Source organism: Gobius niger (genome assembly GCF_951799975.1).
Source record: "Gobius niger genome assembly, chromosome: 8".
Taxonomy (NCBI): Eukaryota; Metazoa; Chordata; class Actinopteri; order Gobiiformes; family Gobiidae; genus Gobius; species Gobius niger.
The window spans coordinates 1,018,542-1,042,548 of NC_136859.1; the positions used below are offsets into that span (position 1 = coordinate 1,018,542).

General features: G+C 44.6%; 2 protein-coding genes across 2 annotated transcripts in view; one reads left to right on the top strand and one right to left on the bottom strand.

Annotated features, from left to right (window-relative positions):
• LOC306966774 (uncharacterized protein) overlaps window positions 1–24,007 on the top strand; it is a gene marked incomplete at both ends in the record, with an annotated part of 190,776 nt that overhangs the window by 103,785 nt on the left and 62,984 nt on the right. The gene's annotated exons all lie outside the window — the stretch shown is intronic.
• LOC306966657 (verrucotoxin subunit beta-like) overlaps window positions 1–24,007 on the bottom strand; it is a gene marked incomplete at its 3' end in the record, with an annotated part of 36,087 nt that overhangs the window by 2,414 nt on the left and 9,666 nt on the right. The window contains exons 2-5 of the mRNA XM_079561473.1: window positions 23,052–23,151; window positions 19,857–21,863; window positions 2,616–2,823; window positions 2,366–2,539 (exon numbers count right to left, since the gene is read on the bottom strand). Coding sequence (XP_079417599.1) covers window positions 2,366–2,539; window positions 2,616–2,823; window positions 19,857–21,863; window positions 23,052–23,151 — 2,489 coding nt within the window. The remainder of the gene's footprint in view (window positions 1–2,365; window positions 2,540–2,615; window positions 2,824–19,856; window positions 21,864–23,051; window positions 23,152–24,007) is intronic.

A 24,007-nucleotide genomic window follows, 5' to 3' on the forward strand; every position in this document is an offset into this window, starting at 1 on the left:
TCAGCAAAAGTTTCAAATTGACATCTCTACATTTATTTTTTTCCCTATTCACCTGCAGTGTCTTGCCCTAACGTCTGATCAGAGTCAGAAGAACAAGGTCACCAGTCAGAGGCCAATGATCCAAAACGAGAAACAGCATCAGGACCATCAGCATTTTCTTTTAAAACCATCTCAGGACGGAACAATCTTCCAACTGCACTAAAACTATGCAAACACTTAAACACATTTTCTGGGAACTCAAACATGTCAGCATTAAAGGAATAGGCCACCGTTTTTACATACTGAGATATGTTCTTACCTAACCTTAGACAAGTTATTATATATGTAACCCAGGTGATTAAACCTCTGCCCAGCCTGCTCCTACCGTTCCCATTCACAATTTTTTTCCCCACGCCTGTAACCAATCACTGCGCTCGCTTTCTGTGACGTCATCGAGTCACATGGGTCGGGGCAGCGTATCGTGAGTTCTAATATGGCGCTGCGCATTCAGTGTGCAGATGCAGTGGGGAACGCAAGATCCGAGTCGTGCTACAGGTCGGTTTGACCTCATTTTCGTTGTCCTACCACTTCGGTTTTACTTGTCATTTAACTGGTTTATATCTCAACTCACAGGAGTCTCCTACCGTGAACCAACCCGCGAGGAAAAGCGCTTGTGGGTAGAAATAGATCGCTAAACCGGTGAGTGTTGTTGTCGTCATGCTGCGGTAGCATTAGCGTTAGCCTCCGCCGTTATGTGTATGGGCGCTGGTTAGCATGGGGTTTCACAAAGTTTATGCCCTGTTTCTGAATTATGTCAACTTCAGAATGAATGTGAATTTAATTATGATTCATATGTGATTGTTTAACTGTTAACTGACTGCTAGTTAGTATTGGTAAAGATTAATTACTACTATTCTAACTAGTGTTATGAAACTGATATTTGAACACTTAATCTTTAAATGTAAATGTACATGTATAGTTCAGCTAGTGCTATTAATGTGACATTTATTATAGATTAATTTAAATTATGTGCACGTGTGAATAGAATAGTTAGCAAATAGCTGGTGATTCTTAGAGCTTTTGGACCTGTTCTCCAGGCCAGGAAGCGCAGCCGCTCCCGTATAGTCAGCCCGAGACGTGCGTGAAGCGGCCAGGGCGTCGGGAGTGAGCGGTCGGGGAGACGAGCGGTATGTGGCCGGGGTCCGGGGAGCCGCCCGGGAGCGAAGCGGTCGGGGGCCGGGGAGAAGAGAGCGAGGCAGCCGCTGCTCTGTTTGATAAATACAGCCTTTTCTCACTGTTTTACGTGACAAATGCACCCGCCCATATAACAGCCGCTTGTATCTGTGCGTGTGCGCAAACACGAGCAGCCGAGCCGCGCTCTGGCCCCTCCTCCAAGCGGCCAAAGTCCGGAACCGAGTCCGACTCGGGCATGGTTTGTTGCAGTAACAGGTGACGCCTGAGCCCAGTCAGCATCCCTGATTGGTTAACACGGCATAAATGAAACACACGTGTAGATTGGATTACTGCATGAAGCAGTGGGCGTGGCCTCCCTGTTCGCTCACCGCGCTGTTCTCCCTGGCTTTCACGCGCGTCCTTCCTCATCCGCTCGCGTTTGCTACGCTTAATACGCGCGGACAGCTTTGCCTGCATTTCGGAGCGCGTTGAAGCGCCTCTACATAGGGTTAACATGGAAGTTGGAGGCGTGGACGCTTTTGGTCTGTGGGTCAGTTCCCAACAATTTTCCCCACAGCCGTCAGACTCATGAACGATAAAGACCTAATAACTCAGTACAGACTGTAAACTGCTCTATTGCTGGGTTACAGGTGACATCACAGCGTTCTAAAGGCCTATACTATTATATAGAGGAAAAATGATTTTGTTTTTGAGGAAATGTTTGGTCTTGTGCAGAGAGATCATGGACCCAGTGACTGATGTTAATGATCATTTTCATAATTCATACATTTTCTTTTCAGCTACGACTTGTAAAAGTGTAATGCTGTTAATAGGAAAAACTGGCTCCTCCCCCACTGGGTCCGGTGACATCATCACATTCTAGAACCTGCAACCCAGCAATTGCACCATGTGGTCTGTCCGCACTTAGATCCACTGCACCACTATCACTTTATCACTTTATCCACCGTATGTAAATCCAATCCTGTTCTATGTCAATTGTTGTCGTCATATTTTACCTCTTATTTTTTTATCTTATTTATTTTAATATTCTTACGCACGCCCCCAAAGCCTTATAGTTTAAAGTTTATAGCTTATGTTTATCTCTTTTAACTCTGTGTTTTTTATGTTTAATGTCACACGTATCACCAAGAAAAATTCCTAGTTTGTGAACCTGTTTACAAACAATGGCAATAAAAACTATTCTGATTCTGACCCGAGAGTGGAGAGTTTACAGTTCGGACTCTTCAGACCGTCACACAGCACAGACACTGATGCGTCGCTCAGTTTGTTGTTACTCAGATACAGCTCTCTGAGATGGGAGGGGCTGGACCTCAGAGCTGAGGCCACCACTTCACAGTGAAGCTCAGAGAGGTCACAGTTACCAAACCTGTAACAGATGTTAGAGTCACAGGTGTTAGATCAGACTGAAGGTCTGAAGCTTCTGTCTGTGACTGAGGACTCACAAAGCCGTCCTGCAGTTCGTCACCGCTGGGATCAGGTTCAGTTTACCCTGAGGAGACGCTTTGTACTTGTTTAGGTCCAGCTCCTCCAGGACCTGCTCTGACGTCTGCAGGACGTAGGCCAGAGCTGAACACAGAGTCTCAGACAGTTCTGGCTCAGATCTATCTTCAGACTTCAGGACATCCTGGATCTGCTGCAGAATCCTGGTTTCTGTAAACAGGGAAGATGCATCCAGTGTTTTTGTTCATCACGGCAAATACAATAAATCTGTAAGTGTTGAGATAAATAATGTAATATATCCACAAAGAAATAAATAAGTCTGCAAACCAGTCCTAAAATAAATAAAAGGCTCTTTTTCATTCATGCTGTACAGTCATGTCATAACTTTACTCCCAGGCTCTGTACGTTATGGCTTGCATATCAGTATGACGCATAACTAAGGTATTTTACCCTCTTCATGTGGAAGCACAGTCAGACTTGAATGGGCGACCAGCACATTATGTTGAGTTCATGTCAAGTCCTGCACTGATGTTAAATAAACTTCTCCTGCATAAGACATCCAGACTCCTGCCTGTTCCTCATCCATCCTCTGACACCTTTGTTTTTGATACGTTTTACAGTTTGTTTGTGGCAGTGCCGTAAATTTCACAAAGAACTTTGTGACTCCATGTTATTCCAATGGGATGGACACATACGTCTCTCATTATACAACATTACAGCACGTTAGCGCCATCTGTAGGTGGTCATGGAAGTACGTCCTGTTAGGGCCGTCAATGCTGCTTGTGAAATAACAAAGATATTCCAGGTTGGAGCTAATATTCACATGGAGAGGCTCAAATATGGTTTTAATGTTTACTGACAAAGATTAAAGGCACATCAGGACAATACGGTTGGTCCACAGTGTTGTGTTAGCGCCCCCTGTAGGGTTACAGAGGAGCAGTAATGGAGGCACGGCCCGTGAGCGCTGTTCGATGCGGCTTTGATTGTAATCCTATTTTCATGTGTATGAACAAGTCGGCTCCAAAAAGAGTTCAGATTGTTCAAAATGCTGCTGCCAGACTTTTGACTGAGAACAGCCAGAGCCCACATTACCCCCATCCTATCAAGTCTCCATCGGCTTCCTGTCACATTTCATATAGAGTTTAAAATGTTAGTGGTGCTCGGCTGCTGCCTGGTCAGGCCCCTCAGTATATCACTCTTCTGGTGCTCCTTCAGTCTTTAGACCAGGGTCTCCTGAAGATCCAAAAACTCATTCTAAAACCGGGAGAGATCAGACCTGCTCCAGTCCCTTCCTGAGCTGTGACTCTGTGGACTCTTTTAAAAAGCATTTGAAGACTTCATTATTTAGGAGCACTTTTGGTTAATGGATTTTTACTTTATATATTTTATGCTGTGTCTTCTGTTGTTTAAATTCACCCATTTTCTGTACAGCACTTTGTGATTTTCATCTGTGAAAAGCCATATACAGCTAAAAGTTACTTATTTACAACTAGACAGTGTAGGTTTTAAGGTAATCAAATTTTAATAGCTGCGAATTTTGCAGTTTTAAAAATTACCTGTATTTTGCAGTAAATAATATAATTGGTCTGCGAGTTTTCCAGAAATGGTAACTTTAAGCTGCATTGGTGTAAACTGTTCTTCCCTCCTGTAGGAGCTGAGACAGATAACACCCTAAGACCCCCGTCCCTACAGCTCTGGGGCCTCATTTATCAAGCTTGCTGCGCACAAAATGAGGCCAAAACTTTGCGTAGCCGCTCCTCTGCGCCAAAGTTGGTATTTATAGAAAACAAACTGAACGTGAAACATTGCGCTGCTCCACGCAAACTAAATAGCTGCCGTACGAGGTACGCACTTTTCAGAAACACTGCTGAGAGACGGGAGAGCAGAGACATGACTGGTTTGAGGAAGTCAGGTTTGGTTTGAATTGACTTTCTTCAGCAATGACAAAGATTAGAATGAAATAAGCAACTTATCACGATGTTTGTGAATATTGGTGCGCACATACGTGCACGTTCGTACCCGTGCACGTATGCGCACTGGCGCTAAAGCCTTTTAAACGGGAAGCAGGAATGACCCCATTGTCCTGTGCTTTGAGTCATCTCTGGACATAAGTCTGACCAACTGGGTTTAGGTCCAAAGCTCGGGTCACATGACCTTCAGACGAGGCCGTCTTTACGCAGTGCGCACCGGCACCGCGGCTCCACTGCGCACACCCTCCTGAGACACCACCGGACACTGACCTCTCCTCACTCACTCCACCCGGACACTGACCTCACCACACTCACTCCACCCGGACACTGACCTCTCCTCACTCACTCCACCCGGACCGAACCGCTGCTTCATCCTACACAGAACATGACCTAATGTACAGCGTGCGCAGTCTGGAGTTTGGATGACTGAAATGCTCCACAGTTTATCGTGTTTTATTGGCAAATCCAAATCTTGCTATTGGCAAATCTAGCCGACACTTAAGGCTCTTCTTTACGTTGTAAACATGTGTTTTGAAAAGTTTTATTGATATTTATATGTAGAAAGATGCCAATACGTGTGATCAGAGAAGCAGAGTTCACTCTTCATTAAATCTCCTCGAGCCCGTGTCGTCTCTGCCCGAGCTGCGGCAGCATCAGCCCCTCCCTCTCTGTTCTTCGCCTTCGGTAAAACCCACTCATTATCGCCTCATGTTTAGGGAAATCTCATTCATAAGCCACTTTGCATTGCCTTTTATGGTCAAATGGAGGCGGGCAGAGGGCGTGGCGTGAGGTCCGCAGCTTTCTGCTCCAGGTGGAATCAGCGAAGGAAAGATTGCGGTCAGGTGTGCGTACCGGCGCATACGCAGGGTTTTGTAGATCGGAAATAAACTTTGCGTATGAATTTTTTTGTTACTTTCCTACGCACTTTCAAAGTCAGAGTCTCACGCACAGTTTGATAAATGAGGCCCCTGGTCAAGGAGATGTTTCACTGGTGGCCTTTTGGCGCCAAATGAGTCAATCTTCTGCCCAGAGTGGGCCGGTCTCAATGACATCACTTCCTTAGAGCCCGCCTATAAGGCTGTCCCACTATCACTGCCCCCTACCGTGAAGGAGGAGACAGAGGCAGAAGTGATTTTAAGTGCGCTTTGAATCACAACGCTCTTTTCCAAGTAAGTAAGCTTTACTTGAGTAACTTAGACAATAAAACTTAAACTATAAACTAGTGGTGGGCCGTTAACGGCGTTAACGTGCTGCGTTAACCCGAGACTCTTATCGAGCGATAAAAAAAATATTGTCGTTAATCTATTCTCAAAGCTGGGTTGGGAGCTGGATCTATTCTCTGCTCTGATGACTTTCACCGTGATATTTTATGCAGGGCTTAAAGTATTCCGGCCTGAGGGCTCTGTCGCAAGCAAAGTGTATCAGACTGCAAATTATTTGTCCGTTTTTTCCGCGCTTTTGTGAAAAAGTCGAGTTTCCTGCACTTCTTACGGTCCATGAATGCCTCTCACAGCAGCCTCGCTGTTATGTGATTCCTCTGAAACCAAAACAACTGCCACGCGGATGCTGTAGCTACTTTTGTTATGGATTAAGTTTTGCCAAATGGACGCTATGACCAGACGAGTGAGAATCGGATAAAGAGTCAAAGAGCAGCAGGTTCTATGACTGATCCACAGTGAGTTTATTTACTTATTCTGTGAGAACAGTCGGGCTAACGGGGTCGCATCACCTGCACTAAAATAAGCACTAAAAGCCCCGCACGAGAGCGCGGTGTCGGACCTGCCCCGCTCCTGCCTCCTTCTGCAGCCGTGCGCGCGGTGAGACAGGTGTGCACGGTTAGACAGGTGTGCACGGTCGGTGAGACAGGTGTGCACGGTCGGTGAGACAGGTGTGCACGGTCGGTGAGACAGGTGTGCACGGGAACTACATGCCCCCCCCCCGAGCTGCTGCCGCTGACCCGCTGTAAAAAGCGAAACGTAACGCCTACATATTGAACAGAGCCTCGCACTGTCACAAATACCCGATTCGAGTGGAGTCTATGTTCCGCAAACGCGCACACGTGTCAGCTCCAGCCAAATCTAACCAACAGCCTGATTAACAAACTATGACACTTAATCCTTTACTTACTAGATTATTTTGAAAAATATTACACTTTATATTTTGGTCTATACTTGTATTTTACCTCCCATATATTAAGTGTTTGCACAAATTGGAAATACATTAGGTCCAAATGCAGAGTAAATGTGTAATAAAAAAGTTTAATAAAAAATATTGGCCTAGGCTGCATTGCCTATATACAGTAGCCAATATCTAATGTTTTTCTTTTTTCTCTTAAAGCACCGATAAGAGCACCATTAAAGCCCCGGATCTTTTTTCTGTAGCAGGTCATAGTTGCAGAAGAGGAGATTTAGTTTGTCACCAGAAAATTGATTGGCACAAAGCTACTGACTGTAAACAGTTCATCAGGATCTAAACAGTTAGTAAACACAAGTGCATCTTCTTGAACATGAATTATTTTCATCACCAATTATCATAGTAGAAAGTTCTCATGCAGTTTGTGATGCATTTGTGAAACAGGAGATGAGTCCCTGGTCTAACGCACCACCTGACTTGAGAAACTCGTTCTCAAAGACTTGATTTTAGTCATTATTTGGGTAGCACACATATTCTGAATGGCTTCGGCAGAATTCAAGTGAGACATTTTAATCTAGATTAATCTAGATTCATTTCAGAATTAATCTAGATTAATCTAGATTAAAAAAAAATAATCTATGCCCACCTCTAGTATAAACACATTCAGTTGTACCTTAGTTTACTGTTGTTTTATTGAAAATAAAGCCAAAACATTGTCCTTGTCCATCTTTTACAGTTACTGTACTGTTCTTCCCTCTCAAGACTAACACTTGTCTTCGGCTTTAACTTGTCTTCTCTGATTGGGTCTAACTTAATGACTTCTTTTGTGGCCACACTACAAGCTCTTATTAGTCTTAATCTAGACCAATGCTCAGCCTTGCAATTTAAATTGCAACCTCAAATTGTAACGCATAAAATTTTACAATTTTGAAGCTAAAGGGCTCAATTCAAATTTACCCTCTCTAAGTAAAACTTAGTGAATTCTCATCCACCTCTTGAGATCAATTTTAACTGACTAACTTCTGAACAGTCACCAATCAGTTAAGTCAAATTTTGATATTGAACTTAATTAATTAATTTGATTTTAATTCAATAATCACTCTCCAAAATGTCCATGTACTTTCTTCTCATTCATGTTGTCCCATTCCCCTTTCATGTCTTGCTTCATTCCATCTATCAACCCTGGTTTTAGTTAAGCACAATTAAAACTGGTTTGTTTCATTGAGACCCACAGAAGGTCAAGTCAGACTTTAAAGTTGTCTGAGTTTTTGATAAAGCAACATGCCCCCAAGAGACCGAGAGAACCTAGCAGCCGTCTACAGACCATTCCAGGGAGACGTCCTTGACTGTGTAGACAAAATGCAGGGAACAGATCCCCCTGAACTTGAATCCATAATTACATCTTTGGTAAGTATAACATCACTTACAGGAAAACAAGAGGAGAATCTGATTGTTAGCTAAAATGGCAGTTGCAATGCATTTACAACTTAAACACACACAAGAAGCATTAACTGACACAAGGAGACAAAATGATGAACTTGCATCACAAAATGCCTCTCTCCAAGAAGAGAATGCAAAGCTTATGAGTGACAAAGAAACCAAACATCTAGAAAACCAACATCAACAGGTAGGATAAAAACTGTTAGCAGAGTCACTTAAACAGCGTGGCATAAAACACAGCAGACACGTCTTTACTCTTTTGTAGTGCTCTCCCACACTGAGCGCACCCCATATTTATTGACACACGTGTTGCTCATCAGCAATCATCAACAATTCGCACCATGAGTGTCATTGACAATTTTGTAAACTAAAATATATATATATCAAATCATAACAAAATGAGAGCATAGCTCAACACCCCCACTTGCTCGCATTTGAAAAATCCCTTTAACGTAACACATCTTGGTTTACATACCAAACATAAACATTTCAAATCTCTTAAGTTTTTGTTTAGTTGCAGGCTTGGTCAGTACATCCGCAACCATCTCATTAGTTGGACAATACAATAGGCTTATATTGTCGTCATCCAAAGTAGACCTTATAAAGTGGTATTTAATATCCACATGTTTGCACCGTTGCCTATGTACAGGGTTCTTTGTTAAAGCAATAGTGCCCTGATTGTCCTCATAAACAGTACATTTGTATGTTTGACCATCAAGACAGTTCAAAAACTGTTTCAAATACAAATACTCTTGTATGGTCGCAGCTAAAGCCATGTACTCAGCCTCACAGGTAGAGAGTGCGACTGTAGGCTGTCGTTTAGTTTTCCATGAGACTATTGGACCATTCTTGTTCAGACTGATACAGTAACCTGTAGTACTTTTTCGATCACCAATATCAGCTGCCCAATTAGCATCACTGTAAGCATGGATTAGGTTCTCATCTTTGTATTTTTGGAAACAGAGTTCTTTGTTTTGGGTACCTTTCAAATACCTTAAAACATGCTTAACAGTTGTCCATTGTTCGGTAGTTGGTTTGGTGAAATACTGGGACAGTTTGCTCACTACGAAGCTCAAGTCTGGCCTTGTACAGGTTGCCAGGTAGATTAAGCTACCAACTGCCTCTCTGTATTTCCTCACATCATCCATTAACTCAGCGTCATCACTGTAGTTAAGTTTCTGTTCACACGGCGTAGCTCTAGGCTTACAGTTTAACATGTCAAATCTCTCCAGTATAGTTTGTACATACTTGCATTGTGACATCTTAACACATTCAGCACTTTGGTCAAAGTCAATACCTAGAAAATGTGCCAGTCTACCCAAGTCTTTCATCCTGAACTTGGAACTTAGCTTTTCCTTTACACATTTCATGACATCATTATCACTAGCGGCAATAATCAAATCATCAACCCATATGATAATGTGTACTCTCTCATTGTCAGTACTTTTGCTGTAGACACAATGATCAGCTGGATTTTGTACAAACTGTATTTCACACAAATAATCATGCAACATTTTGTTCCTGTTGCGCCCTGACTGTTTTAGTCCGTACAGGGATTTCTTCAGTTTACATACTAGTTTGTCTCCATTAGATCTCACTTCATAACCCTCGGGTTGTTCAATATAGATTTCACACTCAATCGGTGCATGTAAATATGCCGTTTTTACATCCATCTGGTGAACAATCAAATCATCATGTGCTGCTTTCTGTGCTAACAGCCTGATGCTGGTCATACTGGCTGTAGGAGAGAAAGTCTCGTCATAGTTCACGCCCCTTTTCTGACTGAAACCTTTGGCAACATATCTCGCCTTGTATTTGTCTGATCCGTCATTGTTTTTCTTCAATGCGTAAACCCACTTACCCCCCACTACATCCTTGCCCTCTGGTAGAGTGGTCAGGGTAAACGTTGAGTTGTCCTTCAAAGATTGAACTTCCTCGTCCATTGCTTCAGTCCAGTCTTTTGCGTTCATTGAGGTGACAGCTTCTTTATAAGTCTGTGGCACATTGCACATGAGTCTGTAACAGTAGTCAATATTTATGTCCTCCTCAAAACCACAAGCATGATCACCATAATAATCTGGCTTTTTTCTTTCTCTATCAGGATAGCGCCTCTCTTTGGGTTTGCTTCCTTTTTCTTCTTCAGCTTTCACTGTTTCAGTATCTTGTTCCTCTGTTTTGCTTTCTGTTTGCTCCTCTTCTTGGTTTTCAGTTATTTGTGGGCTAAAAGAAGGAGTCTTCACTGATTGTCTTTCATTTTGAATCACTGTATCATCATCTTCAGCATCCAGTACTTCCTGATTTGATCTAGATACAAACTCTACAAGTCTGTGTTTTTGTACTTTTCTGTTGCTGGGATAGTACACCAAATAGGCTGGACTATTTTTGTCGTATCCAACAAAAATGCCTCTCTCACATCTAGAGTCCAATTTTCCTTTGTTCTGTTTGTAGGCATAACACACCAGTCCAAACTTCTGCATTCTGGCAACATTTGGCTGTCTGCCTGTTAACATGTAGTAAGGAGTCTGTTTAGTGCGGTTGTTAAAGCACCTATTCCTCACCACAGCAGCTGTCTGGACAGCATAGGTCCACAACGTCTTTGGCAGCACACTCTCTATGAGCATGCACCTGGCCATTTCAAACAGAGTTCTCCAGTTGCGTTCAGCAGTACCATTTTGGTGTGGAGAGTATGGGGCTGAGGTCTCATGCCTTATACCACTCCTGCACATCAAAGATTGGTATTCCCTGCCTGTGTACTCCGTACCATTGTCAGATCTCATGCATTTTATTTTGCCATGAGGAGCCATGTCGGCTATAAACTTCTCAGTTGCTTGCACTGTATCGCTTTTATTTTTCAAAAAGTATACAAACACTGCACTAGAATAGTCGTCTGTAAAGGATAGTGCATATTTATGACCATCTTTAGACATTGGGTCTATAGGACCAGCTAAGTCTGTGTGCACCATGTCCAGAGGTGCTTTGGTCCTTGTATCTGGCCCCCTGTTCCTAGTTTGAACAAACTTCCCTTGAGTGCAAACTTCACAACATGGAACAGGTTTATTACCATCATTCTTAATTTCCATCCCATCTACAACATGCCTTAGTTTTAACACATCTGCATAATTGCAATGGCCTAAGATTTCATGCCAACTTTGCAAATCAAGGCTTTTCTTGCACTGGTCATTGCAGTCATTGTCTGTAGTGTGCAGATAGAAAAGCTTGTTTTGTACATGTATTGGGAATTTGGTACCGTCTTTATGCAGCAGGACACTGTTCTTCTCACTGAAGATCACTGTGGCTCCACTGGCGGTAGCAGCTTTCACAGAGAATATATCCTGGGGATAAGTTGGGATGTACAGAGCTCTCCTGAGCGTTGTTCGGAAACTCCGCCCCTCGCTGTCGATTAGCCGCACCTCCGCGTCACCTCTGCGCTTGGCGACTCCGTGGCACCTGGATCCGTCCGCCAGCTCCACGCAGTGCGTCCCAGCCTGGAAACTCCCGTTGAAAGTCTTGAACTTTGCGATGTCTGTGATGATGTGCGATGTTGCTCCCGCGTCCACCATCAGCCCTTTACTCTTGACATCTGGCACCCGCTTCTCCGCGTCGAAAACCCGGAATGCGTACTCCTTGTTCCCCGACTCCTCGGACGCCATCCGTGTGTTATCGCGCTGCGTTTTCCGTCTGCAGCTTGCACTGTTGTGCGTGTTGCTTTTGCAGTGGTTGCACCATTGTTTACGTGGACAGACCCTGGCAATGTGGCCTTTTGCACCGCATTTGTAACACACAATGTCCATATTTTCACTGTTCTTTGCACCGTCGGACGCGCGCTTTGTGCCAAACTGCGCTCTCGCCCTCATAACCGTATCCCCCGACACAGTCGCTCGCATGTTCTCAACATCTTCATAACTTCTGAGCTTTGTCTTAAATTCGGCAAAAGTCATTTTATCATCGGTCTGAGACACATGTATTGCAAACGGCTTAAATGTCTCTGGTAGCCCTTTTAACGCCATGGCTATTAAAAGTCCGTCACTGAGCGTCTCACCTGCGTTTCTCAAGGCAGTAATCACAGTCTCCGCTCTGATGACATATTCAGTGACATTCTCAATGGGTGACTTTTGCAGTGAGGTCAACTCTGTGTACAGGTTTATTACTCTGGGCTTTCCCCTACCAGCGTAATATTCCCGGAGAATCCTGAGCGCCTCGCGTCCATTATCCGCCGCTTCGCGCATTACCAGCGACAGGTTCTTGTCATCCAAAAACTGAATGAGCTCCGCGTAGGCCTCGGCGTTCTTCTCCTCATCCTCCTCATTATCGGGAGCGGGTTCATTAAGGATAGTGTCTTTTAACCCTTGCAGACAGAGGTGGCCCAAAAACTTTGTCTCCCATAGCTCGTAGTTCTTCTCATCTCCGTCGAAAACGAGCCTTGCCCAGCGGCTAGTTGGCACCGCGTCTCTGTCCTTTCTACTCATGGTTGGATCACCCAAACTCGGCCCTCAGGTGCACGCTGCAAACGTCGCGACTTTCACCTGGTACTTAATCCAACTGTGCGTTATGACTCTGGGCCCATAACCTGTTAGCAAAGACACTTAAACAGCGTGGCATAAAACACAGCAGACACGTCTTTACTCTTTTGTAGTGCTCTCCCACACTGAGCGCACCCCATATTTATTGACACACGTGTTGCTCATCAGCAATCATCAACAATTCGCACCATGAGTGTCATTGACAATTTTGTAAACAAAAATATATATATATCAAATCATAACAAAATGAGAGCATAGCTCAACAAAAACTCTTCGAGCAAGAGTAAGAACTGAAATTTGCAGATTCAGAACTTGACAAAACTAGCAGAACCCTCTCGGAACGAGAAGAGGAGCTTGTGACAGCCCATGCTGAGCTAGACAGGACGACTCAGAACCTTAACAGGTCTGAGTGCCTGCTCAATGAAGCCACTCTAGAGGTAAGAGATTTAAAATCTGAAATTTTGATTCTCCAAGAAAACCAAGAAAAGGACAAAACAAAACTAACTCACATTCAGAGCCAGCTTACAGCAGCTCAGATCAAAATAGATCACACGACGCTACGGCGCACGATCAGTGAGGAAGAAAAGAGCTTTACAAGAGAGCAAGAAGATCCTCCTGAACAAGGAGTGAGATCTCAAGTGTATCCCCTGGGAACACTTCAGGAGAAAACAAATAAGTTCTACAGGGACTTTTCTCCTCCACCTGCTTTAACATTGAACCCCAAGCCACCGCACCTGCAGCGGTTGGACAAGCTCATCTCTGAGCCACCTGATCAATGTTATGCTTCACAGGAAACAAACGATCCCGGTAAGATCTCCACTGGTGAGTTTGAGCGTGGATATCGTGTTCCAATCAAAGATCTTGACAGAATTGCACGACATGTCATTCGTTTTGAACCCAAGTCTGATGGTGCTAACGACACAAGCACCTACGTAAATGACATTGACTTTTACCTGCGTAGATTTCCAGACTCTACGGCAGAAGATAGAATTTACCTAATCAGGTTTAATTCAAGTAGAAATGTGGGAAGTTCCATTGATAGACAGGCGCGTCACACAAAGGCAGACTATGGTCGCCTTTGCCAAGCTCTCACAAAAGAGTTCTCAAACTGCCTGACTACTGGCCTAACTGCAGCCTTAAATGTGAAGCAGACTCGACAAGAGTCTCCACAGGCTTATTACTGCAGACTGCGTGATGGTTACTTTAGTTCAAATGAACGTGAGATGGAGGAATACCTCCCCTTCAAATCACTTTTTGTTCTAAATCTTCATCCCACAACAAAGTACCACCTTGGCATCACCGCAGATCCCGCTACTCAAACGAGCTACCAGCTTCGTGAACTAGCGATGCGTGCTTTCATGAAACACAAACAATCGATGATAAAACATCCAGAACCTTCCCCAGTTCTTAATCTCGAGTTTAAGAACTCAAGGTCACCCTTGTGACCCCAGACAAAACAATGAACTTCAAAGTTGAAAACGAGATGATTCATCTCTTGGGGCTGATCCTCTTATAAAATGTTCATAAAATAAAAAAAAACTTAATTAAAGATCTTATCCAAGCAGGCAGTCATTGATGACAGTGCTTTAAGCCATGCATAGTTGCCCACAATGCAACACATTTAGCTTCTAGCTAACGTAGCCACAGCAACAAACACATAAGACTAAACCTAGTCTGTAAACACACTTGCCTATTGCTACACACATTTAGCCTAATATTGCCACACAGTTAGCAAACACCTGAGCCGACTCTGTGTCAATGAACATCGGGCATCGTCTTCAGTCAACGGCCATCCCATCACATCACGGCAACGGCGTGCCAATCTCCGCCGTAGGGTGGAGCCTGCCACGAAGGGGGGGCTGTAGCGTGTGAGGGTGACCTATGCCCTATCGCTATGGTTACTGCATACCAGAGATGAGCAACAAAAACCCCACTCCAAAACCCCCAGACCATTTTATGGCATTGGAATTTCTTCACTTCCTGTCCTGTGAATGGCTGATCAGATCTAACACAGTTCAGGACAAATGAAGACTGTGACGATCTTATCCTCACAACCAGAGATGAGAACTTTTTATTGACCTTCGAATTGGACTAAAGACTGAATCTCAAACATCCGATTTGAGTAATAAGCCAGTTCTTTAATTCATGAACAGTGAGAATGAACTCAACCAAACTGGTTTAATGATGAATTTTCCCAAGGTCAACAAAGATGCAATGTTGCAATGTACACACATACTGTCGAAATGTCGGTAATGCATTTGGAAAGTTTGTGAAGTTGTTAATGTGTTTATTACAATAGAAATGTATTTCCTGAATTCTCTCCCAAGATTAGCCTTCCTCCCATCCCACCGGGACTTGGGCCCCAATCATATCAAGTTACGGACTGAATCGATTGGTCGAGTCCCGCGGAGACAACGGGGCCGCCCCCGGTATAAAGGAAGGGTAAGGAAGTAGTCCGTTCTTGCAAGACTTGAGTTGGAGTTGGACAGTTGAAGTTTCTCTTGGAGTTCAGACAGAAGGAGAAGGAGAGACAGCAGGATAAGTACATCGCGACATCCCCCGCTGCACTCTGACCTCTCTTTGTCTCAGATGGACCACAAGAAGTTTGAGCCCGTCATTTGACGTAATTTGTAACTATCAGTTACTTCTTTTAACGAAAATAGAATTCCCTCACTTTTCATAATTAAAAGCCTTGTACAAGGTTTAAAATACAAATTTTGTTCACAGCTGTGCTGTTGGGTCTTGGGGATGTTGTGGATGTGAAGTTTTGGAAGAAAATAATTGTGGGCAAGGCAAATTGTGGTCCATTCTCAACAAATTTGATTACCGCCTAAAAAAAATAGAAAAAAAGGAGCAAAAAATCAACATAAGTTTCAACCTAAATTGTAAGTAAATCCTGTCATGAACATTTGGAGCAATGTTGGTGCTTATTCAACAAAGAATTTTACAGTTTTACAGGTCTAGAATAAAAAAAAAAATCAAAATTTGGCACAAAATTTGAAATATGGAATATCTCAATGAAAATGAAAATTTAGGATGCTTTTACATATTTGGTCATAAAAATGCTATTTGCTAATGCTAATGCAAAAACTATGTATAGTAAACACACACACACACACACACACACACACACACACACACACACACACACACACACACACAAAGACAGTAAAAAGTAAAATAAATTTAAATGTAAAACTCCCTCAAAGTCAATGGAGTCCATTTGTATTTTTTTCCTGCCTCCTTTTGCCTTTCAGCATGAATGTTTGTGTTTCCAATAATTGTTTTCACTGTGGCACTGGCAAAAAACAGCTGGAATAGCTGCAGGACTGTCCATGAAGCGCCTTTGTCCAAAACAGGCCCTGTGTCTCTCGCTGGCACAAAACGGCGTGGATTGGGTGCAGTGTCCTCCTCATCACGATTTCTCCACCGATCACTAGGAGCAGGTACTGTGGCAGCAGGACCTGTTCTCTTCCTCCCCGTCTTGCTCTTGGAGAGTGCCTTTCGTGGCTTGACAGTGGCTTCCTTGGAGGGGGGGGGGCAGACACAGGAGGAGAAGGAGCACTGAAAAACAAAAGGCAGACAGTCACTAATTTGCATCTGTATGCAATCGGTTGCAGGCAGCTTATCCAATGCTTACCTCTGTTCTGCGGACGACAGCCTTTTGGACTTTCTTGACACCGGGGCAGAGGGCGGCTGGTACTCCTCATCCTCATCTTCCTCCTCTTCCCTTCTTCCTCTTCTTCTTCCTCCTCCTCCTCCTCCTCCTCCTCCTCCTCCTCCTCCTCCTCCTCCTCCCCACCACCACCGCTGTGAGAGGAACTCACACCTTGTCCAGTTGAAGGTGTGAATGTGTCTGGAGCCATACTGCAGCAGGAAGACAGACAGTCACTAATTTGCAAACAGTCTATTGTATACTGTAACAACAACAATGTCAATAATCACCTCTGCCTTTTGGACAATACACGTCTCGCCCTTTTGTGCACTGCTCCTTCCTGAGGTGTTGACTGTAGAGATGGCAGACTTTCTTTTCCAGCACTGCAAAATGCACACGTTATAGACAATGACTCATTTGCAATGTGTGAGTTTATGCTAAGTACTACAAAACAAATTAGACCCTCACCTTGTCGAAGCAGCCTGTGACATCTGCACTCCAGATGGACCTGGCTGTGGTGATAAAGGTCCACTTGGCACACCAGACTCTTGCTTGCCATCATCATCACTGCTGTGGAATGAATCATAAAAAATATATGTTCAGATATATAATAAATAATAATAATAAATAATAAAATATAAATATAAATAATAATAATAATAAATCGGTTTTACATAGCACTAAACTAGTACTCCCACAATAATAGCAATACACTTGTCTGTGCATTTTGTGACTATCAGTAAAATTTATATGAAAAGAAGAAAACAATTACCTCTCATCTGGTGGATACCCATAATTTGACCGGCTAGCTGGCGCTAACAGGTTGGACTCGTCAGAAGAGGAGTCTTCAAGAACAACGTCTTCAAATTCCTTGTCTCCAAGTACAATAGGAGACATGGAGGGTGTAGACCATCTTTTTCCCTCTAGAAGCCATGGTGTGGTGACAAAAAGTAAAAAAATCGGTCCGAAAATACGCTTCTGCTTCTTCCTCATGCGTCATGCGCTCTCGCGTAAAAGGTGAAATGACGACGCAGCGCTCCGCAGACCGATAAATACCCGAAATTCAATCCAATCAGCGAGTGCCATACATCCCCTGAAAGCAGACATTCTACAGAATCCAATGATATCCCCCATGCTGTGACGGACAGAAACCCTGGCGAATCACAGGCGAGCAAATACAGACACCGCGAGAGCCACTCTGAGTCACAGTTTCAGCGTGTTGCCTCGCTGTGCCCCTTACACGGGGGTCTACCAGAGCCAAAATGGCGTCCATGAAACGGGGGGGCTCTCGGTTCGAAGAGGTTAAGAACATTTGCATTTTTCCTACAAGACAACAACATTTTTGATCACTGAGCTTTCAGCGCAACCATTTTGAGTCTAGCTTGTCAAGCTAAACGCCCAAGGCCCAGAGGAGCTGGAGAGAGACCACGACCAAAGGCCGACACCAGGACTTTGGAACGCCGGACCACAGTTGGCGTGGAAAACCTTTCTCTCATGGTCGTAAGCACATCTCACAGACCTGGCTCAATAAGACTCACAAAAACTCTACGCAAACCACCTTACTGACTTTCAGATACCATTTTAGAACATTTTATCTGATTATTCATCCTCTTAGCCTTCTAGGTTATCCTGTTTGCACTTTAATATTTAATGCCGTCTGTTAATTGATTTTGATCATTAAACCTCCATAAACCACAGTTTGCTTTGGTAATGTCTGTGTTTATTATTTCAGACAAAGGGTCAATGTGTACGTTAAAGACCTTACTTCCTTCAGATAAATCTGTAGTTTAGCCTCCTATTCTTACTTTTACTTTGTTCGCTTTTCGAACTGGTGCCCCGTTAAATTTTAAGGCTAATCTACAACCTATTAATTAATTAATAAACAAATAATTCATTGATTAATAAACCCTCATACCCTACAACAGGCTTAGTTCTTATGTAAAAGCCATTAAGACCTGGATGACTGAAATGCCTCCCCCTTAAACAGAGGTTATTATACTAGGCCCTCCCCCTGATCACCCCGGATAATGTTAGTGTGTCATCAAGCTCTACAAAAACCTTGTAATTCTGTTTGACAAAGACCTCTCTTTTAAAGCACATTCAAACCAGGCCTGTAAAAGAGCGTTTTTATATTTTTTCACTTACATAACATTGCTCATATAAGAAACGTCTTGCCTCAGAGTGACACAGATAAATGTATTGAAGCATCATTAAAGTTCATCAAGGCTGGGCTGTAACTGCTGGCAGCGTGTCCTAAAAGTTCCCTGAGAAGTTTTCAATTAGTTCAAAATGCAGCTGCAAAATTGTTAACGTGGACAAAGAGAAGAGAACACCTCACACCTGTGCTAAAGTCTCTCCACTGGATTCCTATTGAGTTTAGAATCACATTCTAAACTCACGGTAGCGGCACGGTAGCGCAGCGGTTAGTGCTCTCGCTTCACAGCTGGAAGGTCCGGGTTCGATTCCCACCAGGGACGGGGCCTTTCTGTGTGGAGTTTGCATGTTCTCCCCGTGTCTGCGTAGGTTTCCTCCGGGCACTCCGGTTTCCCCTACCACTAAAAACATGCACAATAGGCCAGGATGAATGATGTGTGTGTGTGAGTGAATGTATGGTGGTGGTCAGAGGGTCCGTTGGCGCAGACGTGTGTAGTCGCGAAAGCGCTTCTGACAGTCTCCCCCAGGGGAAACTGAAGCTACAAAAACGTAGCTTTCCACCACCGAGTATGGAGTGAATGTACAACTGTCTCATGTAAAGCGCTTTGTGACTATATGTCTGTGAAAGGCGCTATATAAATAAAGATCTTCTTCTTCTTCTTCATTTAAAATCCTGCTCCTCACATTTAAATCCATAAAGGTTTGGCTCTGATCAATCTCCAAGACGCTATCGTTCCAAATTGGCCAATCAGAGACTCTGCTCTCAACACTCTGGGACCAGTGATTCCTCGAGTTTCTAAAGTCACTGTAGGAGGCAGAGCCTTCAGCTCCAAGCTACGGTTTATGGAATAAACTCCCAGCTCAGCAGCAGAAACAAAACGTACCTCTGAGAATGAGCTCATGATCAGGTCAGTTAAAGCTCTAACCCTCAGCCTGAAGTAAAGCTCTGACCCACAGCCTGAAGTAAAGCTCTGACCCACAGCCTGAAGTAAAGCTCTGACCCACAGCCTGAAGTAAAGCTCTGACCCACAGCCTGAAGTAAAGCTCTGACCCACAGCCTGAAGTAAAGCTCTGACCCTCAGCCTGAAGTAAAGCTCTGACCCTCAGCCTGCCATTTATTTAGTTTTATTGTTTTGTTTTTTTAATTAATTACCTGTTTAATAATTCCTATGATTTTAGTAAAGATCAGACCAAATTAAATGACAAATTTAGGCAGAAATGTAAGAAATTCCAAACAGTGTAATCACTTTTTCTTCCCATTGTTTGACCTAAGATCTTTCCCACAACGAGTGACTGTTCGGCTCAGACAGAACCGTGCCCTGTTTACCTGACTTTATTCTAGAATCAAGCGGATAGAGAGTTAGTCCATACCTGCTTCATGGGATGCTTTCTCCTTGGTGGTCACAGTGATGGTGGAGCTCTCGCGGCTCATGCCGTGCTCCCCACAGTCACACAGGACCCTGATGGAGTAGGTCGTCTCAGGTTGAAGTCCAGAGATCACCATCTCCTCAGACTGGGACTGCTCTGTCTTCCACTGGATCTTCTCCTGAGATTGTCCGTACTCAACGATGTATCTGGGAATGTTCTCGCCCTGTCCCACCTGTGGTCTCCTCCACTGGACTCTGATCTCTGTGGCTGAAGCCGTTCCTGTGAGATCTTCTGGAGGACCGCATGGTAAGGTTCTGATGGAGGTTTTAGGGGCAGCAGCAGGTCCCACTCCCAGATCAGTGACGGCTCTCACTCTGACTCTGTACTCTGTGTAAGAGCTCAGACCAGTCACAGTGACCTCTCCAGCTTCAGCCTGAAGTTGCTGGTTCCATTCCTCCTTTCCTTTCTCACTGAACTCCACTCTGTATTCAGTGACGCTGTGCGCCCCCTCTGACGGGACACTGAAGTGCAGGCTCACAGTGTTGTGTGTGACTTCTCTCACAGTCACTGGCCCAGGTTTAGAAGGAAGCTCAACGTTCTCTCTGGTTAAGTCCCCGTCTTCGTACAGGTAGACGGCTGAACCTTCGTGGTTCTTATCTGCTAAACCCACAACCAGGAACTGAAGGTTCTTCTTGTCCTTGTCCTTGTTGGCTTCTGCAAAATCACTGAAAAGTTTAGCTTTACGTCTCACAGTAGAGTAGATCACGTCTTTAGAGCTGTACCAGCGTCTGGGCTCTGGAGCATCAGAGCTGTCGGACTTAGATCCTTTTAAGTGTTGGTCTAACTCTGAGAGGAACGGCTCAGTGCTGTCCAGAGAGGTCAACACGAACACCAGGGCTTTCTCTGAGTCAGACACTTTATCTGAGAGAGTGTTTTTGGAAGAGACCGCTTCTGTGTTCTTCATCAGTTTCATAAGTGATTTGATGGTGTTGGTCTCATCATCCTTGTCTTCCATCCACTGGTTCAATCTGTGGCCACTGAACGGACTTTCAGCCGCCTTCTTCAGGACTTCTGCCAGAGCCGCCTCCCCCTCTCCCCCTCCACGGATCAATGGAAGCTTCTGAGACAATGTTCCTTTGAGTCCCAGCTTAAACTCACAGCACAGAGCTTTGAAGGTTTTGATTTTTTTGGAAAGTTGTGGGAAGTTCTGGCCTGCAGGACTCTTCAGGACATCGTTACACCACATCTCCAGCTCAGTGAAACCTTCCAGGACGTTCTGAGCCTCATTGACCAACCTCAGACTGATCTGTCGGACCAGTTTGGAGGCTTTAGAGTCCAGAGCGCTGAGCGGCAGCAGATGCACAGTCACAGGGACGACATTCTCTTTGTTGGGGCCCAGTAGTCTGGGCAGGTCTTGATAAACTCTAACAGCTTCTTCAAACGTTGTTGGAGTTTTCTCCAGAAGGAAATCTCCATGAAAAGTGCAGGAGAATTTGTTCACCTTTTCTCTGTCTTTATCTTCCATTTTCAGAGACCCACTTCCTTCAATAGTAATTGTAGGTATTTTTTTAATCATCACCTGCAGGTTTCCCTGAATGTCTTGAACACTTTCACCTTCAGAGGTTTCTTGATCGAACACGAAGAAGGCCTGTGCTCCGTAGAGGATGGCTGTCACTACATGAGTCGCTAAGCCTTTGTCCAAGACTTCACTGTGCTCTAAGTTTCCTGTTCCGAGCTGATCCATGGTCAGAGCTTTGAACACGGTGGTAGTTTTGTACTGCAGAGTGACTCTGGCCTGTTTGGTGGACTTTTTATTGTCATTTAGATATTTAGCTGATCCTCCCACTTCAACAAGTCCACTCAAAAAACTGGCTTTAAGTGAAGCTTCCACTCCCAGAGAAGACGACTTATCAGAGATGGACTCAGACGCCACGATCCTAAACTCAGTGTTGGGTTGGGGGCTCACGCTCATGCCTTTGTCCAGCTTCTCTTTGTCCCACAGAGTTATACCTGGAAACACAAGGGAGATTTTCTAAGATTGTCGTAAATAGTGATGAAATAAAGTGCAGTCGTCAGCGTTGTTGAAAGGAGAGCGTGGGAATCAACAACGACCTCACAAAAATCTTGGAAAAAAAGTTGGAATGGATGGGACACATCATCTACCACTATGGAGAAGAGCCCTTTGGAGTCAACACGTGGAGAAGGGACAAAGCAGCGCCGGCCAAATCCAGGAGGCAGCAAGAAATCGAAAGACTGGTCAGAGAGAAATGGTCTTATGCTACTGTAACAGTAAAATTATTGTATTCCACTTGATACTGGTGTTAATCGCGGGGCAGCGCCCTCTAGTGGCGGCAAACTCTATAAATAGTGGGGACGGCGTGAGCCCGGCACCATTCTGTCAATGCGCAGCCGAGGTAAGGTCGCGATTGTTGGGGTGTCTGTTTAAGTTGTATTTCTACATTTAATTATCATTTGTATGAGTGTCGTATGATAGTAGAATTATTAAGGACATGTTTTAGTTATATAATTTCTACATTTTTATTTGATTACTTGTTAAACCACCACTAACGGTTTATAACGTGTACCCCCCCCCCCCCACTAGCTGCTATGAGTGTTCGTGTCCCAGGTTCAAGGCTGACCAGCCGTTTTTGTCTGTTGCACAGATAAAGAACCCTTGTAAAACAACCCCGTCTCCTGGCCGTTACTAACTAACACAACGCAGAGTCATCCACGTTACACTACTCCCACCCACTGAGGGTCCTGACCCCCACTTTGGGAACCCCTGACAAAGACAACGCACAGAAATCACCTGATGCTTTAGAAGCATTTGTTCTGAATGTAGAAGAAGACTTTTGACCTTGTTTCTTTTTGCACTCCTTTAAGATGGCAGTCTGTTTTTCATTTTCATATGGACATTGTATTACTTTGAAAGAACTTATAATGTGTGGAAAAAATGTTGGTACAAATTTGTATTTTGAAATAAAATTACTGCAAAAAAATAAAGAAATCTTTCCTTTGTAACAATAAACAATTAAATAAAAATAAACACAAAAAGGCTGAACCACTGACGACAATGTTTTGGCTTTACCGCCAAAGAAAGCCTTTTCATTTAGTGGTTTTGTGAAACCTGTGTCAAAGTCCTGCTGTGGTATTGAGTTGATCGGATCGTGGTTTGTGTGAGGTGGGAGGAGGTAATACCTGGGATCAGTTTGTCGCTCCTGCAGTCGTAGAACATCCCCAGGTCGAAAGGCCGACCCAGAGCCACCATCTGGATGGGTCCGTGTCCAGCTGAATCCATCTGCACAAGAACAACACACCACTGAAAAGATTTATGATGTTACATTTGTGAAACACATTACAGTCTGATATGGGCCCTGAAAGCTTGTCTACGAAGCACGTACATAAAAAAATAAAAAACACATTTTATTTGAAACCGGCTTCCAGAAAACCCAAGGACACTGTACAATGGACACATTAAAAACATTCCAAACAAGAGCAACAGAATAAAACAGAGACAGCGTTGGGAAGGTGAGTGCGTAGCTCGGTGGTGCAGGGCTGAACAGGTGGGTTTAGATCATCAATGAAAAATGAATGAAAGAAAAGTAGAGACTATGGCTCTGAGCTGGCCTGGTGTCGCCTCGGGGCCCCCAGAACAGCTGGAGGAGGTCGGGCCCCCCAGAACAGCTGGACGAGGTCGGGCCCCCCTAGAACAGTTGCAGGAGGTCTGGGGCCCCCAGAACAGCTGGAGGAGGTCTGGCCCCCCCAGAACAGCTGTAGGAGGTCGGGCCCCCCCAGAACAACTGGAGGAGGTCTGGCCCCCCAAGAACAGCTGGAGGAGGTCTGGCCCCCCAAGAACAACTGGAGGAGGTCTGGCCCCCCAAGAACAGCTGGAGGAGGTCTGGCCCCCCCAGAACAGCTGGAGGAGGTCTGGCCCCCCCAGAACAGCTGGAGGAGGTCTGGGGCCCCCAGAACAGCTGGAGGAGGTCGGGGTCCCCCCAGAACAGCTGGAGGAGGTCGGGCCCCCCAGAACAGCTGGACGAGGTCGGGCCCCCCTAGAACAGTTGCAGGAGGTCTGGGGCCCCCAGAACAGCTGGAGGAGGTCGGGCCCCCCCAGAACAGCTGGAGGAGGTCTGGCCCCCCCAGAACAGCTGGAC